The sequence below is a fragment of the Natrix helvetica genome (assembly GCF_964273705.1).
Source record: "Natrix helvetica genome assembly, chromosome: 14".
Classification (NCBI taxonomy): Eukaryota; Metazoa; Chordata; class Lepidosauria; order Squamata; family Natricidae; genus Natrix; species Natrix helvetica.
In genome coordinates this window covers 4,685,995-4,702,215 of record NC_138564.1, presented here as the reverse complement: position 1 = coordinate 4,702,215, position 16,221 = coordinate 4,685,995, and the positions used below count along the sequence as shown (strand labels likewise).

Here is a 16,221-nt window from a genome sequence, read left to right as displayed (position 1 = left end):
ACTGGAGGCTTTCAAGAAGAGACTGGGCTGCCATCTGTCAGAAATGATGTAGTGTCTCCTGTTTGGGCAGGGGGGAGTTGGACTAGATGACCTACAAGATGACTTTTCCAACTCTGTGAAACTCCTCAAAAACCAAGAATGAAATATCTCCCATGGCTGATGATCCTAGCACTTACTTTCACCACGTCCTCAGCAAACGACTTGCATTCCACCGATTCAGAGATATCCATCACCATATTGTTTTCTTCAACAGAAATCACCTTCACGGGGACAGCAACTGTTTTCCCAGTGAGGATGGCCGTATTCAAGATATCCGTGTCCTGGAACACAATGGAAACAAAAGCAGGTTAAAAAACCCCAGTAACTGTAAGAGGGACCTTGGAGTCGGGATGGACAATCACTTAAACATGAGCCAGCCGTGTGCGGCAGCAGCCAAAAATGCTAATACAATCCTTGGTTGTATAAACAGAGGGATTGAATCAAGATCACATGAAGTATTAGTACCGCTTTATAAAGCCTTAGTAAGATCCCACCTGGAATCCTGCATGCAGTTTTGGCCACCACATTACAAAAAAGATGTGGAGACTCTGGAAAGAGTGCAGAGAAGAGCAACCAAGATGATTAGGGGACTGGAGACTAAAACATAGGAAGAACGGTTGCAGGAACTGGGTGTCAGTGTTCTAAATACCATGTATGAAATCAATCAGAGACCAAGGCAGAATCGTCCTTAAAGTTCCAATTGAATCATACAGGCAAGTTAGCACGTCTATGGAATTCCAACTCTAATGTTCTTCCTGGAATTCCACCCAGTTGAAAGTTCATGATCTTATCCCCCACACCCCATAATCCATCACATGTTCTAATCATCATCTTCCACGCTGGCATCTACGCCCCTCTGCTTCCGGTCAGGTGTCGAGGTGCGGAGACAAAAGATGACCTTGAGCTTCTATAAAAGAATGACAACAATACATTCCACAATCCTACTCCTTTTTATTCCCCCCTCCCAACTACTACACTAATGAAACACATAGGAAATTATAAGAAAGTGTGGCAGGCCAAAGATCCTAAAAGGAACATAACTACAGGCCTGACCCTGGGCATGACTAGTCTGGAAGAAAGAAGGACTATGGGAGACACTGAGAGGCTGCCACAAAGAAGAGGAGGTTACTTTATTTTCCCAAGGGGGTAGACTTTTAGCTACACAATTTGGGATGAAGATCCTTGGAATGGTGCGGGAGTAGGAATGGATTTCCAGAGGAAAATAATTGCAGACTACAGGAACCATTTGCACCACTCAGGTGACCCTGAGGACACAGAGAAACCTCCAAGGTCTTCACTGACCCTCTAAAACAGGGGTGTCCAAACTTGGGAACTTTAAGACTTGTGGACTTCAACTCCCAGAATTCTGGGAGTTGAAGTCCACAAGTCTTAAAGTTCTCAAGTTTGGACACCCCTGCTCTAAAAGGATGCAAATGACCAGCTGTCTGCAAGGAATATAAACCCTTCCACCTCCCCACCATCCAGTCAGAGCTGAAGAAGCTTCTGGGATGAGAAGCAAAACGTCTTCAAAGAAAAAACAAGGAAGTCCAGTTGCCTTCTGAAAAGTCGTCACTGGAGGTTTTTAAGAAGAGATTGGAGAGTGACTTTTCTGAAATAGTACAGGGTTTTCTGCTTGAGCAGGGGGCTCGACTAGAAGACCTCCAAGGTCCCTTCCAGCTCTATTCTGATTATGATTCAGGTGTCAACATAGCACCGGTTGAGAGAAGTTCTCCTGATGATCAATGACCATTTTGTCAAGGTTTCAAAGCAGAGTTGACCCGTTGTGGAAGGAATCTCCCTCCCTTGTGATCAGAAATATAGTATAATTTAATCCTGACCTTCCTGGATGGCATTTTAAATTTTGGGGTTTTTAAATTGGTTTTAATTGGAACTATTTTTAACTATCGTTAGTTTGGTTATTGTACGGACTGTGTGTTTAAGTTGGTTTGTCTGGGTTTTGTGTTTTACCTTGTTGTTCTATTGTATATTTATTGTCTGTACACCGCCCCGAGTCCCTTCGGGGAGAGGGGGCGGTTTATAAATTAAATAAACTCAAACTCAAACTCCTTGGGTGTCAGCCAAAGGCCACGGGACAAAGTGGGCCGGATATCATTTAGTTGTCTTCATCCAAACTAGCCAACATTATCTTGACATGGCAGAATCAGACTTGGTTAATACTTGGAGGGAGACTACGATAAAAAAAAAAAACCACTGTTGTATCAAAGTAGAATGTCAAAAAAAAGAAATCAGAAGGAAGGCTGTGAAAACCATTTCCACATTGCTCCTAAAATAATTACTGAGCTCACCAGGAGCTGAGCTGAATTGAGAGAATTTACATTTATATCTCAGTACTAAATTAAGTCAATGATTAAAATAATATCTTGTCTTCAGCAGGTATCTGTAAGAATTCCAGGAAAAGGATATGATTAAATCTTGGTCAAATAAGTCAACATTTCCATCACCCCTTGCTAAAGTTTTGCCAAACTGTTTTCCATTTTCATTTGGAAGGAAATATTTTCAAAACAGACCCGAGAGACATAGAAATAAATGATCCATAGACGTGCATCAAACCATCTGAAAAAAAAAAAGCCTGCCATTTAAATGCTAAACACATCAATTCCAAAACATTTGTACAGTTTAACTTCGCTCCTGTTCCGTAACATTTAAAGGACATTTACGATCGCGCTGTCATCAGAGATTAAGAAATGCTTATGAAAAAAAAGTAGGGATAGAAAAAAAAAACACCATTTGGCAGATTCTTCTTCCGTTTTTCCAAATCGAACCGAATGGACCAACCGTTGGATAAATGGGATGTTGGTGGGGGGAAGCTGCAGGTTTCTAATTTCAATTGCTAGCTTGGAGGAAGAAGAAGAAAAGAATTTCTTCTTCATCATCAGGCTTTTTATAAGAGCCCTGAGCTAAATAAGAAATAAATCGATTTCTTTTCAGGTTGTTTCATCTTTGCTTACTCCTTCCTTCCCACATTTTATCCCTCCTCATCAGAACTCCAGGTGTCTCTAGCAAGGCCTTACAACAATGGTCCCCAAACTTTGGGGTACCAGGGACCGGTTCCGTGATTTCGTGGCTGTGGTTTCGTTTGCTTGTTTGCGTGGCCCAATTGCTGACCCAGGCTTCCTTAAAAAGCAAGAAGCAAGAGTCTTGGTCCTGGCAAAACCTCTTTTATTTACACGGCTGTGAATTCCTTTCATTCACGGTCAGCAAGGCTTTAGCAAACAGTCTTTCTGAGGAATGTTTATCTACACGAACCTTATCTCGCTTGGTGAACTGCAAGATAACTAGCTTCCAAATGCAGGGCAAGGCAACACTTGGCACAGAGTCTCTTATAGTCACAAACAGAACTTTCCACTCTTGAAACGACCGAAGGAATGGATTGTTTCCTGCAAAAGCCCCCTCCCCCTTCGCTCCTCTTTTGTTTCCTCTGGGAGGGGCCAATCACCTCCGAGCTGTGGCTTTACTCCCAAGTCGACCCTGCTTTCTTAGTTGTTCTTGTCTTCTGGCAGCTCTGCTCATGCGCACACTGGGAACAGGCTCCAGCTGTTCCTCTGCCTCACCGACGCAGAGCCTTTGTCTGAGCTTTCCTCAGCCCCCAGTACTGGCCTATGTTCCTCCCCAACCTCTTCATTGCCCGACTCTGCTGGCCTCCGGCAGGCCACAACAACTGTGGCCAGAGGTGGTATTCAGCTGGTTCAGACCGGTTCGCCTGAACTGGTAGTGGAAATCGTGAGTGGGCCTGCCCACCCACCCTGGCTCTATGCCATCCTATTTAGGCATGTTTTCAAGCCAAAGTGCATGGTTTATTGGTGAACAGGGCCACATGGGTTTGAAGTCCTGGGCAGCTGACCCCATGGAGTTGAGAGAGAGATGTATTATACTTTCTTTTGGGCCTTGCCCTTGAGCTTCCTGGTCCTGTGCAAGAAATGTATTCTATTGGTTGTCAGACTCCCATGGGGCTATGTGCAAATCCTAGGAGCTTGTCTGAGATAAATTTGGTTGAACTTTGCTGGGTGATGCAATGTCCTTAGATTTTGCAATGCAGTGAGCCCTGCTGATGGATAACCCTATTATGTCCTGGAGGGTCCTGTCTTAATCCCTTCACTCTGGAGCTGGAGGTCTTTTGTCTTGTAGATAAGATGACCCAGTCCTTCTCAATGGGCACCAAATATCTGCTGGGAGCAGGGAGCTGAAGCCCTGAGTTTCTGTCTCCCTTAAGATTTCCATTTCTGGAAATTTATATACAGCAACGAAAAGAAAAACATGGAAGGAAAGAGAAGTGGAGAGATGAAGGGAGAGGGGGAAGTGGAGGGGAGGAGAGAAAGGCTGAGGAAAGAGAAGAAGAAAGGAGACAGAAGAAGAGGGAAGCAGAGAGGGGAAAGGAGAGAGGGAAGTGGAGAGGAGAGGAGAAAGGCCAAGGGAAGAGCAGAAAGAAGAAGAGGGAAGCAGAGAGGGGAAAGGAGAGAGGGAAGTGGAAGGGAGGGGAGGAGTAGGAGAAAGGGAAGCAGAGGGAAGAGGAGAAGAGGAGAGGGGAATGAAGGAGGGGAAAAGGAAGGAGAGGGAAGTAGGGAGGGGAGAGAGGAAGGAAAGAGGGAAGGAGGCGGAAGTGGAGGGGAGGAGAGGAGGATAGAAAGGTTGAGGAAAGAGGAGAAGAAAGGAGACAGAAGAAGAGGGAAGCAGAGAGGGAAAAGGAGAGAGGGAAGTGGAGAGGAGGGGAGAAAGGCCAAGGGAAGGGCAGAAGGAAGGAGACAGAAGAGGGAAGCAGAGAGGGGAAAGGAGAGAGGGAAGTGGAGGGGAGTGGAGGAGAGGAGGGGAGGAGAGAAAGGCCAAGGGAAGAGGAGAAGGAAGAAGACAGAAGAAGAGGGAAGCAGAGAGGGGAAAGGAGAGAGGGAAGTGGAGGGGAGGGGAGGAGTAGGAGAAAGGAAAGCAGAGGGAAGAGGAGAAGAGGAGAGGGGAATGAAGGAGGGGAAAAGGAAAGAGAGGGAAGTAGGGAGGGGAGAGAGGAAGGAAAGAGGGAAGGAGAGGGAAGGGGAGGGGAAGAGAGGAGAAGGAAGGAGGGAAGGACAGGGAAACAGAGGAGAGAAGTGAAGGGAGGGAAGGAAAAGGAAAGACATGGACTATCATCGTAAAATTGAATGCAATGTATTATAAAGGAAAACGTATAATAAAAACATTAAGAGAAAGATTTCCACTTCTTTTTCAGGGGAAATCCAATATTCTGCCTTTAAAAAAAATATTTCTCAAACTATTTCATTCTTCTAGGAGGGACGGCTTCCCTCCCTTCAAACCTACAAAGCTAAGGAATTCCTTTTCCTTCTTGCAAACGATGATGAATTCCCCTGTGCTTTTCAGGTACAAAGGGGAGGCCAGCGATTTCATGTAAACAGATAATTAACAAGCAAAGCTATTAAGAGGTGTTTTTCCTCCCTGGTTTCTGTAACGGCTTGATAAGTTCAGAGCCTCTCCTACTACAAGCATTAACAACTGGCTCTTTCAACCCCCCACAAACGAAGCTGAAAAAGTGATGGACGAGTGGCTTTTTCTCGTCTGTTTCCCCCGAGAGTTACAGATTTCACTCGTTGGAACGGGGAAAACGTAGCTTGCCTTTTTTTTCTAAACCTCCCAAATGGAAATTATTTCTGAGCCTTTGCAGGCTTCATTATTATTTTGATGAAACCTTCAAGAGCCTTTCCTGGTTTCCCACGGGCCCCTCAGTTACACCAGAGTTGCAAAAATCTTAGACCTTCTATCACCGTTGCACAGTTAGGAGCAGGGAGCATTTGTCAATGTTTTAGCCTTTCAAAAATAATAATAATAATAATAATAACTTGGTTTTCCTCTGTTTCGCTGACTGCGTCTCATCCCAGGGCGGACGCCTTTGAATGCAGCCCTTGCAATTTTCTTTCTGAAGCAGCTTCGGGGGCTAACGAAGAATTATACACAACCTTCTGCATATTTCTGTCAATTGATTCTGCTGGCATCGTTTATTCTTCCTTGCTGTGGTGGGTTTCGTTTGGGATTTCTATGTTGTCATCCTGGCCTATAAATCAGGATTTATGGCTCCGGGTGATGTACAAATGCCTCCAATCAATCCACTCTTGTATGCATTTTCCAAAGTCTTAGCAAAACGGGGAGACTTCAGGCGTCAAAATCGGCAATCTTCTATTCAAACCCACATCGGATGGGAAGGGATGTTCTCCTCCTCTTTGCAAACCTCACTCCCTTCTAGCACTGATGATGTTACCTAGTTGGGTCATGAAACGTCTGCAAGAAAACAACCAAGCTCAGAGAGCACCAAGGATCCTACAGTCCCCTCCTCCTCCTTTCTGCAAATCCCACATCCTTCTAGCACTGATAATATTACCCACATTGGTAATGAAACATCTGCAAGAAGCTCAGAAAGCACCACAGTCCTCCTCTTCTCCTCCCCTCCCTCCTCCTCCTCCACCTCCTCCACCTCCTCCTTCTTGTTCTTCTTCTTGTTCTTCTTCTTGTTCTTCTTGTTGTTGTTGTTCTTGTTCTTGTTGTTCTTGTTGTTCTTGTTGTTCTTGTTCTTGTTGTTGTTGTTGTTGTTGTTCTTGTTCTTGTTCTTCTTCTTCTTCTTCTTCTTCTTCTTCTTCTTCTTCTTCTTCTTCTTCTTCTTCTTCTTCTTCTTCTTCTTCTTCTTCTCCTCCTCCTCCTCCTCCTCCTCCTCCTCCTCCTCCTCCTCCTCCTCCTCCTCTCCACAAACTCCTCTCCCTTCTAGTACTTATGATGTTACCTCATTGCATAATGAAACCTCTGCAAGAAAACAACTAAGCTCAGAGAGCACCAAGGGCCCCTCATTTCAATCCTGAGCTATAAATGTTCTTCATTGGAAATGAAAGTGGAAGATTTCTTTCTTTTAAACTCCAGGAAGAATTATTTGTGCAGTTGGTGCCTTTTCCCTCCCCAACAGTAGTCCAAAATGGTATAGTCCATGCCAACTGTGCATAATGTTTCCTTCTCATTCTCTGGCATATGTAGAGAAGAATTTTTCCTATTTCTGCAGCCTCCATTATCCACTCTGGGCTAACTCTGGCAATGCTAAGGGCACTTGCCAATACTCTATATCTCCTCCTCCTCCTCCTCCTCCTCCTCCTCCTCCTCCTCCTCCTCCTCCTCCTCCTCCTCCTCCTCCTCCTCCTCCTCCTCCTCCTCCTCCTCCTCCTTCTCAGATGTTTCATGACCCAATTAGAGAACATCATCAGTGCTGGAAGAAGAGAATGAGGTGGAAGAGTAGGAGGCAGGGAGGAGGATTGTGTGGTCTTTGGTGCTCTGTGAGCTCAATTGTTTTCTTGCAGACGTTTCATGACCCAGCTTGGTAATGTCTTCAGTGCTAGAAGGAATCTAGCTAATGCTAGCACTGATGAAGCTACCCGGTTGGGTAATGAAACATTTGCAAGAGAAACGCCAATAGACACCACAGTTATTTTCCGCCTCCTCCTCCTCCTCCTCCTCCTCCTCCTCCTCCTCCTCCTCCTCCTCCTCCTCCTCCTCCTCCTCCTCCTCCTCCTCCTCCTCCTCCTCCTCCTCTACCACCACCTCTTCCTCCTCCTCCTCCTCCTCCTCCTCCTCCTCCTCCTCCTCCTCCTCCTCCTCCTCCTTTTTGAGTAATAAAGAGAAGGATGGATAGATAACAGATTACCAGTTGCGCCAATTTTAGGATTAGCCGCAAAGGAGAGAGGCTGGAAGGGAAGGAACAAAACAAGCAATCACGATTCCTAGCTGGCGAGACAGACCAGCGGTCTCCCTCTGCCTGGACAATTGCTAAACTGAAAATGATATTTCTCAGGTAGCCAAAAGGTGTAATTTCCTACCACGATCCCGACTTTCAAAATATGATCGTTGCCTTTCTCCTCCCCCTCCAGGCCCATCACTGTCATAGCAACACTTAAATGCTCAGCGCCAGGAAGAAGAAAAGTTAGAATAATAGACTTTAACTTTGGCAAAAGAAAAAAGATTGGGAATAGTGCCTGTGTATCTCTCTGTCTCTGTCTCTCTCTCTCTCTCTGTCTCTCCCTCTCTCTCCCCCCTCTCTGTGTACGTCTTTCTGTGAAATGTGCCCAGCCACCTTCAATAAGAACTTTGAGCAAGACCACATTCCCTTTTGTTTGTGCTGACTTGCGCTGAGTTGTAGCTGAGTGTTACAAGGTGTTGAAGCACAGAATTAGAAGGCAGCCATCTTCCTTCCTTTCCTCTTTCCATGCTTCCTTCCATTTTCCCTTTTCCTCCCTCCCATTGCCTTTCTTCCTTCTCTCTTTTCCACTTTTTTCCACCCTTTTTTCCACATTTCTCCTCCCTTCCTTCTTTCCTTCCTTCGCTTTCCCCTTTCCTCCCTCCCTCCCATTGCCTTTCCTCCTTCCCTCTTTTCCACATGATTTATCCTCCTTCCTTCCTTCCATCCTTCCTGCCCCTCCCTCCCATTGCCTTTACTCCTTCCCCCTTTTCCACTTTTTTCCACCCTTTTTTCCACATTTCTCCTCCCTTCCTTCTTTCCTCCCTTCCCTTTCCTCCCTCCCTCCCATTGCCTTTCCCCCTTCCCTCTTTTCCACAACATTTATCCTCCTTCCTTCCTTCCCCTCCCTCTCATTGCTTTTCCTCCCATCCATCCATCCATCCATCCATCCTGCCCCCTTCCTTCCATCCCTCCCTTTTCTCCTCCCTTCCTCTCTAAAATGGTGGACTCTTTCATTCTATGCTTTTATGAACGAATGAACTAGATACTTTGTTGTCTAGTTTCACAGTTCAACTAGACAGACAGACAGACAGACAGACAGACAGACCTCCAGGCACTTAATACTCAGAAAGAAGAAATTATGGAAGGTTATAAAGCAGCTGCTGAATGAAGAATGACTCTGCAAGATCAAAGCACCCATAACATGAAAACACACTCTCTCGCTCAGAAAGGCAATTCCTTCCACACTCTTGGTACCCCAGGCCTTTTAAAAGCAAAATTAAAAATGCAAAAAGTTACACACCCGGCCCATTGGTGGAACTAAGTTATTCATTTGGTAATTTACTTAACAGCAATGGGATAATAGCAGCGACCAACAAGAATCATGGACTCCAAACACCAACAAAGCAACACACATGAATGTTTTATAAGGGAACACACATTCACGCACACCATCAAGGGACTTCCTCGGTCCTAAACGCAGACCAGATGGTTCCAAAAAAATTTGAAATAAAATAAAATCTCCAAATACCCGCAGCTCCATTGTCGCTAAACTGGAGCTTCCCGGGGAGTCGCCTTTTCAGGACAGAAAGGTTGGGCAGGCAAACAGCTCGATGGACTTACAGACAAGGAGATGAAGGGACAGACTGAGAGGCATGTTGACAGACAGATGGATGAAGGCAACGTCCTACACGTCCTAGGATAATGTTGCAGGGTGCAATCTGAATTGTTCACCGGGGCCAGAAATTTAGATTTCTGAACACCACCCAGAGGCTACGATAAGAGGACAAATGATGCATTGCAAACATCGCTTGTTGTGGCCCGCCAGCGGCCAGTGGAGCTGGCGGTAGAGTCAGATAGTGAGATGGTTGGGGGGAAACATGGACCAGTCCTAGAGGCTGGGAAAGGCTCGGATGAGGGCTCTGCATCAGAGACAGAGATGGGGCCAAGGCCGTCTGGCAGTTCTCAGCTGCCTTCGGAGTTGGAGATCAGTGAAGCAGACGAACAGCTGGAGCCTGTTCCCAGTGTGTGCATGCGCAGAGCTGCCCGAAGAAAAAAACAGCTGAGAAATCAGGGTCGACTTGGGAGTAAAGTCACAGGTGGAAAGTGATTGGCCCCTCCCATAGGAAATAAAAGAGGAGCGAAAGGGGAGTGGGCTTTTGCAGGAAACAATTCATTCGTTAGATTCGTTTCAGGAGTGTGAAGATCTGTCCATGAATCTCAGAGACTCTGTGCCCAGCCTTTCCTTGCAACAGCACCTCGTTTGGAAAATATTTACGTGGCAGTTTTCCAAGCTAGATAAGGTCTGTGGTCATAAATATTCCTTTGAAAGACTGTTTGCCAGGCCTTGGATGAATGTGAATGAGAGGAATTCACATTCATTTAATAAAAGGGATTCTGTCAGGACCAGGAATCTGCTTCGTGCTTTTTGGGGAAGCCTAGGTCAGAACATTGCTTGGAAGTGGGAGATACTTCTAATGTAATCTAGCGGATCCAGTGTATAGATTGCCCCAATGGCTATACAGGACAGGTGGGGAGGAAGCTAACCTCCGAACACAAGTGAGCGGTTGGCAGAAGAGACCTGAACTCATCGATAGCCTCACACTGCAATGAAAAAGGACATACACTCAATTTCGCAGCTACTTAAGATTGTTGGCTGAGCAGGTACAAAAACAGCCTTAGAAAACTATCCTCTAGTTTAGGTGACTGACCAGATTGGATCCTGCAGACAGACATAAGAAGAGGAGGGTGGGTAGGCAGGCGGACAGGCAGGCAGATAGATGGACAGACATACAAATGAAGGGAGAGACAGAATAACAGAATTGGAAGGGACCTTGGAAGTTTTTTAATCCAACCCCTCCTTATATTATTTCAGACAAATGGCATTGGCAGAAAACGGAGTACTTCCAAATGATGAGGAAAGCCTAGGACATCTCTAAAGGAGAATTAATAACTGCCTCTCGGTCTCGCAATGAGACAGATGCTGGCTCATCCAAACTGCAGCGTGGCCATTTTCCCCTAATAGAGGATTTCAGAAGACGTAGTAGTGTAATAAATTGTAATAAAAGAGCATTTATTATTTATTCATGTTTGGGGAGGCAACAAATCTTGCTGAAGGACAATCAGCGCAGCTAAATCGAGGAGGGGGGACGATAGGCTTGGGAGCTGGCAGATGAAAAAGCCTACTGTCAATCCTGTCCTTCAGTTGGCCATCACTTCTTTTCCCTCGAGTACCATTATGGTGGCCGTCACAAAGATCCTTTAGAGGGAATAACATTGGATTTCCAAACTCTGCTGCACCAAGAGGTCCACAACCCAATTCAAAACATCCATACCCAAGACAATCCAAACGTATCATATTTTTGGAGTGTAAGACACACCTTTACCCCCCTAAAAGAGGGTAAAAATGTGGGTCTTATAAACTGAATGTAGCCCCACCCACCCACTAGCTCCCACCCTTTGGCCTCTGCCTCCCAGCAATTTACCTCCTTGCAGCAAACAGGGAAAATGGAGCTTGCGGAGGCAGCAACAGGCTATGGCAATCCCTGCAGCCTGAAACAGCTGCTGAAACTGAAAGTGAAACTTGCTGTTTGTTCCACGAGGCAAATTGCTGGGAGGCAGAGGCAGATTTTTGTTTTTGTCCTAATCAGGCTGTTTGCTGTTTGCTGCAAGGAGGTAAGTCAATAACTATAAATGCCTATAGAATGTTCAAATTATTAGACTTATTTTTCAAAGACGGCTTTATTATTGTTCTAGACAACTTAACAAAATGAAGAAGCTTTTTAAAATAAATGCTTGATCTGAAGAGGCCCAGTGCTATTGTATCTCCTTTTAAATAGCAGAGAATAACCATACTTCCAGAAAGCCACATCAATTTTAACAGCATCTGTACAAGCATAGGCTGAAATGTAACACCACAAACAGTGTATATTGTCTGTACTGTTTGCTGTTCATTGCAAGGAGGCAAATTGCTGGGAGGCAGAGGCAGATTTTTTTCCTCTTTTTTTCCTCCCCAAAAGCTAGGTGCGTCTTATACTTCAGAGCATTTTATACTCTGAAAAATATGGTTGTTTCTAGAAGATACCAGGTTCCACCTTAGTCATAGTCAAGAAAAGACCCATGGAAACACCCCCCCCCCGCAATGTTCAACTCGGAAGCTGGATTCACACGAAGTGTTAAGTTGTTGTATAAATCTCTATTGGCATGGCTGATCCATCAAGCTGAACCATACACTAGGGAGGGCGAATTGAGTGACTAGCAGTGGTGGGATTCAAATAATTTAACAACCGGTTCTCTGCCCTAATGACCAGCTGGGTAGGCGGGGCTTGGTGGTCATGTGACTGTGTGGGCATGGCCAACTCAATGTCGATTGGGTGGATGGGCCCTTCGTCTTAGTGGTTACGCTCACACAGGGAGGGACTTCTCCTGGTGCCGTCCACTAGGCAATGCCAACGGGCGACACCAAGGAGTAGGGCCTTCTCTGTGATGGGCCCAACCCTCTGGAATGACCTCCCCCCCGACATTAGAACCACTACTGACCTCCGCTCCTTCCGGCAAAAATTGAAGACTCACCTGTTCCGATTAGCAGGCCTGGCATAATTACAACTGCCCCTCCTGGCAAATGTATTATTATCTGGTTATTTTAGGGTTTTTTAATCTGTTGTGTCTGTTTTAGGGATTTTAAAAAATTATATTTATTCAGCTTTGTACAGTTCTTTTAATTGCATTTTAACCTCCTCCAAACTGTACATATTTAATTTTTTATTGTATTTTTGTGATATTCTCTATGGACTGTACACCGCCCCGAGTCCCTTCTGGGAGAGGGGGCGGTCTAGAAGCACAAATAAATTGAAATTAAATTGAAATACAATGGAATAAGGGTTAAGCAGAGAGGAAGTTTCGGTAAGCAGGGCAATAAAGATGAGGCTAGAAACAGCACCAGAGTGTTTCCTTCCTGCCTTCCTTACAGGATTAGCCCTGGAAAGTGGGAAAAAACAAAAGGAGATTTCTTCCAACAACCGGTTCTCCGAACTGCTCAGAAAGCAAACAACTGCTTCTCCCGAATAGATGCGAACTGGCTGAATCCCACCACTGGTGACTAGGATCTGATTATGTTAAACCATAAATAAGCAAACCAACTTTTGCTAGCCGCAAGAGACGGTTGTGGTTAAGGTACGTGCTTGGATCGAGGCAGGTTAAAGTAAGACTGGTGACTCAGAGGCCTGGATTCCCAGACCACATGATCAGTCACTCAACCCCCAGGATTGACCACGAGGTCAAGGCGGCCAATAGTACAAAACAAACATGCAAACATGGCTTCTTAGCTATATCAGAATCAGAGCAGAGCTGGAAGGCACCTTGGAGGTCTTCTAGTCCAGCCCCCTGCTCAAGCAGGAGAACCTATACCCATAATGGCAAACCTATGGCACCCATGCCACAGGTGGCATACAGAGCCCTTTCTGTGGGCATGCGAGCCATTGGCTCAGCTCAGCTCCACTGCGCATACATGCGTGGCTCCCAACAGCCAGCTGGTTTTGGGGTCTCTGCTGTGGGTGTGCAGAGTGTGGGGGGAGTGTGGGGGTGTCACCCATGTGCAGGGGGCAGGGCGCACATGAGCGCATGTGGGGGGGGGAGGTTGGCACACAATGACAAAAAGGTTTGCCATCCCTTCCCTATACCATTTCAGACCAGTGACTGTCCAGTCTCTTCTTAAGAACCTCCTGTGACGAATGCCTACAATGCCTTCTGGGGCCACTCCTATTCCACTGGTTAATATTTGTGTGTCTTTTATAGGCCTAGCATCTTCCTAATACAGACCAGACCAGAACATTTTTTATTTGTGTGATTGGGCACACAAGGAATTTCTCTCCGATGCAGAAGCTCTCAGTATATATACAAACGATAAAGTACCGTATTTTTCGGAGTATAAGACGCCCCGCAGTATAAAACACACCAAGGTTTTGAAGAGGCAAATTTTTTAAAAAAGTTTTTGCACTCTGCAGACCTCCCCAAAATGGCCCGTTTTTTGGGGAAACGGGCCCGTTTTTTTTTCCCCCCCAAAGGAAGGACATGAATAACCTTTAGGAGGCTTATAGGGTGCTACGGAGGGGTGGGGTGGGGGGAATGAACAAAAAACGGCCTATTTTTCATGAAAACAGGCCTGTTTTTTGTCAAAGGGGTCTTATAGAGTGCTCCTGGGGGCTGTTGGGGGGCAAAATTGAGCAAAAAATGCCCCCTTTTTTGCTCATTTCTGCCCTCCCCAGCCCCCAGGAGCACTCTGAAAGCCTCCTAAAGGCTATGCACGGCCATTTTGGTGAAGGGGGGGGGGTTTGGGAGGCAAAAAATGCCGTATTCAGTGTATAAGACGCACCCAGATTTTCAGCCTCTTTTTTGAGGGGAAAAGGGTGCGTCTTATACTTTGAAAAATACGGTAATATAATCGTAAGATGCCAATAGGAGTAGGTAATAGGAAAGATGTGCTACAGCAGATAGTGGTCCAGCTCTACTACATGGCTAAATATCTTAGGCATGACAGGGATGCGGGAATTAACTGTTCAGACGAGTGATGGCATGAGGGAAAGAAAGAGACTGAGGGGGTGTATGGTATAGGTCAGTGTTTCTCACCCTTGGCAACCTGAAAAAGGGTGGACTTCAACTCCCAGAATTCCTCAGCCAACGCAGCTGAGGAATTCAACCAACCAACCAATCAATCAACCAGAATAGACCTGGAAGAGACCTTGGAGAGGTGGAGCACTTGCCTCGTGATCAGAAGGCTGTGAGTTCGATCCTAGGTAACGGCAGATATTTCTCACTCTGGGCGCAATGAGCAATTATCTACTGTGAACTTTGCATTGTGACAGGAAGAGCTCTATTCAGTTGCCTGGACTCCACTCTGATGTAAGGGATTACGGGATCATAAAAAGACTGAATGCATGCATGCATGTATGTAAGTATGCATGATTAGAATCTGAAAGCAACATTTCTTGCAATTTTGTGAAATTCCCCAAAATGGACATTTGGAGGGGGGGAAAAAAACAGCCGCTGAAAAGAACGAGACTGTTGGATATGCAAAGACGCTGGCCTGAAGATACTTATTTCCCTATCCGGAAATGTTACTTGCGAGCATTCGTCTAAGAAAAAAGAAAGTTTTCTCTATCCTTATGTAAGTGTGCCTTTGTAAATTATTCAGCAGGTTGGATTGAAGGCGAGTCGAACTGAACACAAACAGATCTGGACTTCCCAATTAAGCCCTGTCCCCGTTCAAGAAGGCTCGGGGTGTTGAAAAGCCAGGTTAATGCACTCACGAGCTTTGAAAAAAAAGGATCCGGAATAAAATACGGTAAACCTTAAAATTCAACCCGCTAAAGAGGAAAAAAAAAGGTTTACCGGGGAAGAAGGAAGCCTGAAGTTAAAAAAAAAAACCCAACAACTTCAGGATGACAAATTGCCTAGGTCTTTCTGTTTTACAAATCACAGTGAATTCTCCTTCCCCGTCACATCATAATAATCTCACACACGTAAATAAATAAACATAGATGTCTCTCAAGCAAAGCTGTCATTTTAATTTTGTCATTGTGATGCATTCTCTGCCTGGTTCGTTTTCGTGGTTGGCTGTCGTCTAGCGATGTGTTTTTTTGGGAGGGGGGAAGGGGCTGCGCCACAAAAACGCATCGTAGAGATATTGCAGATTGCACCACGAAAGACATTTTGAGATTTTTGTGGGTTGCACCACAAAAGAGCATCGCAGGATGCCCAGAAGCTGGGCTCTCCAAATGGAAAACATGTCTGGAATGAATTGTTCTCCACCTTAAAATGCTTCTTAAAAAGACACCAAGGCTAAGACACTGAGCTTGTCAATTAGAAAGGTCGACAGTTCAGCGGTTCGAATCCCTAGCGCCGCATAATGGAGTGAGCTCCCATTACTTGTCCCAGCTTCTGTCAACCTAGCAGTTCGAAAGCAAAAATGCAAGTAGAAAAATAGGAATCTCCTTTGATGGGAAGGTAACAGCGTTGGCTGACCTTGTTCCCATGTCTCTCCCAGTCATGAATATTTTAACAGAAACTAATCAAGGAGAGAAGCAAACTGGAACTAAGGAGTTAGAAACAATTAATCAGTGGAACAACTTGCCTCCAGAAGTTATGAATGCTCCAACACTGGAAGTTTTTAAGAAGAGATCGGACAAGTCTGAAATGGTATAGAGTTTCCTGCCTAAGCAGGGGGTTGGACTAGAAGACCTCCAAGGTCCTTTCCAACTCTGTTATTTTATATTCTATCTGCTTATCCCAGGTGCTTGGGAAGGACTCGATAGATGGAGAACAATGCCTAATCCAATCGGAACTTCTGACTGACTGTGTGACCAAGTATCATCGCCACCATAATAATCCCCAAACCATTCCTTGATTCCCCTCCCCCCCTTGCCAATTTGGAATGAATTTGCTTCCCCTTTTTCTGTTTTTTTAAAAGCTTCCAAACT

At 45.4% G+C, this 16,221-nt stretch overlaps 1 protein-coding gene across 1 annotated transcript in view; it reads right to left on the bottom strand.

Annotated features, from left to right (window-relative positions):
• Positions 1–16,221, bottom strand: part of LOC309399054 (transmembrane protein 132C-like) — a gene marked incomplete at its 5' end in the record, with an annotated part of 191,604 nt that overhangs the window by 23,937 nt on the left and 151,446 nt on the right. The window contains one exon of the mRNA XM_081966520.1: positions 177–320. Coding sequence (XP_081822646.1) covers positions 177–320 — 144 coding nt within the window. The remainder of the gene's footprint in view (positions 1–176; positions 321–16,221) is intronic.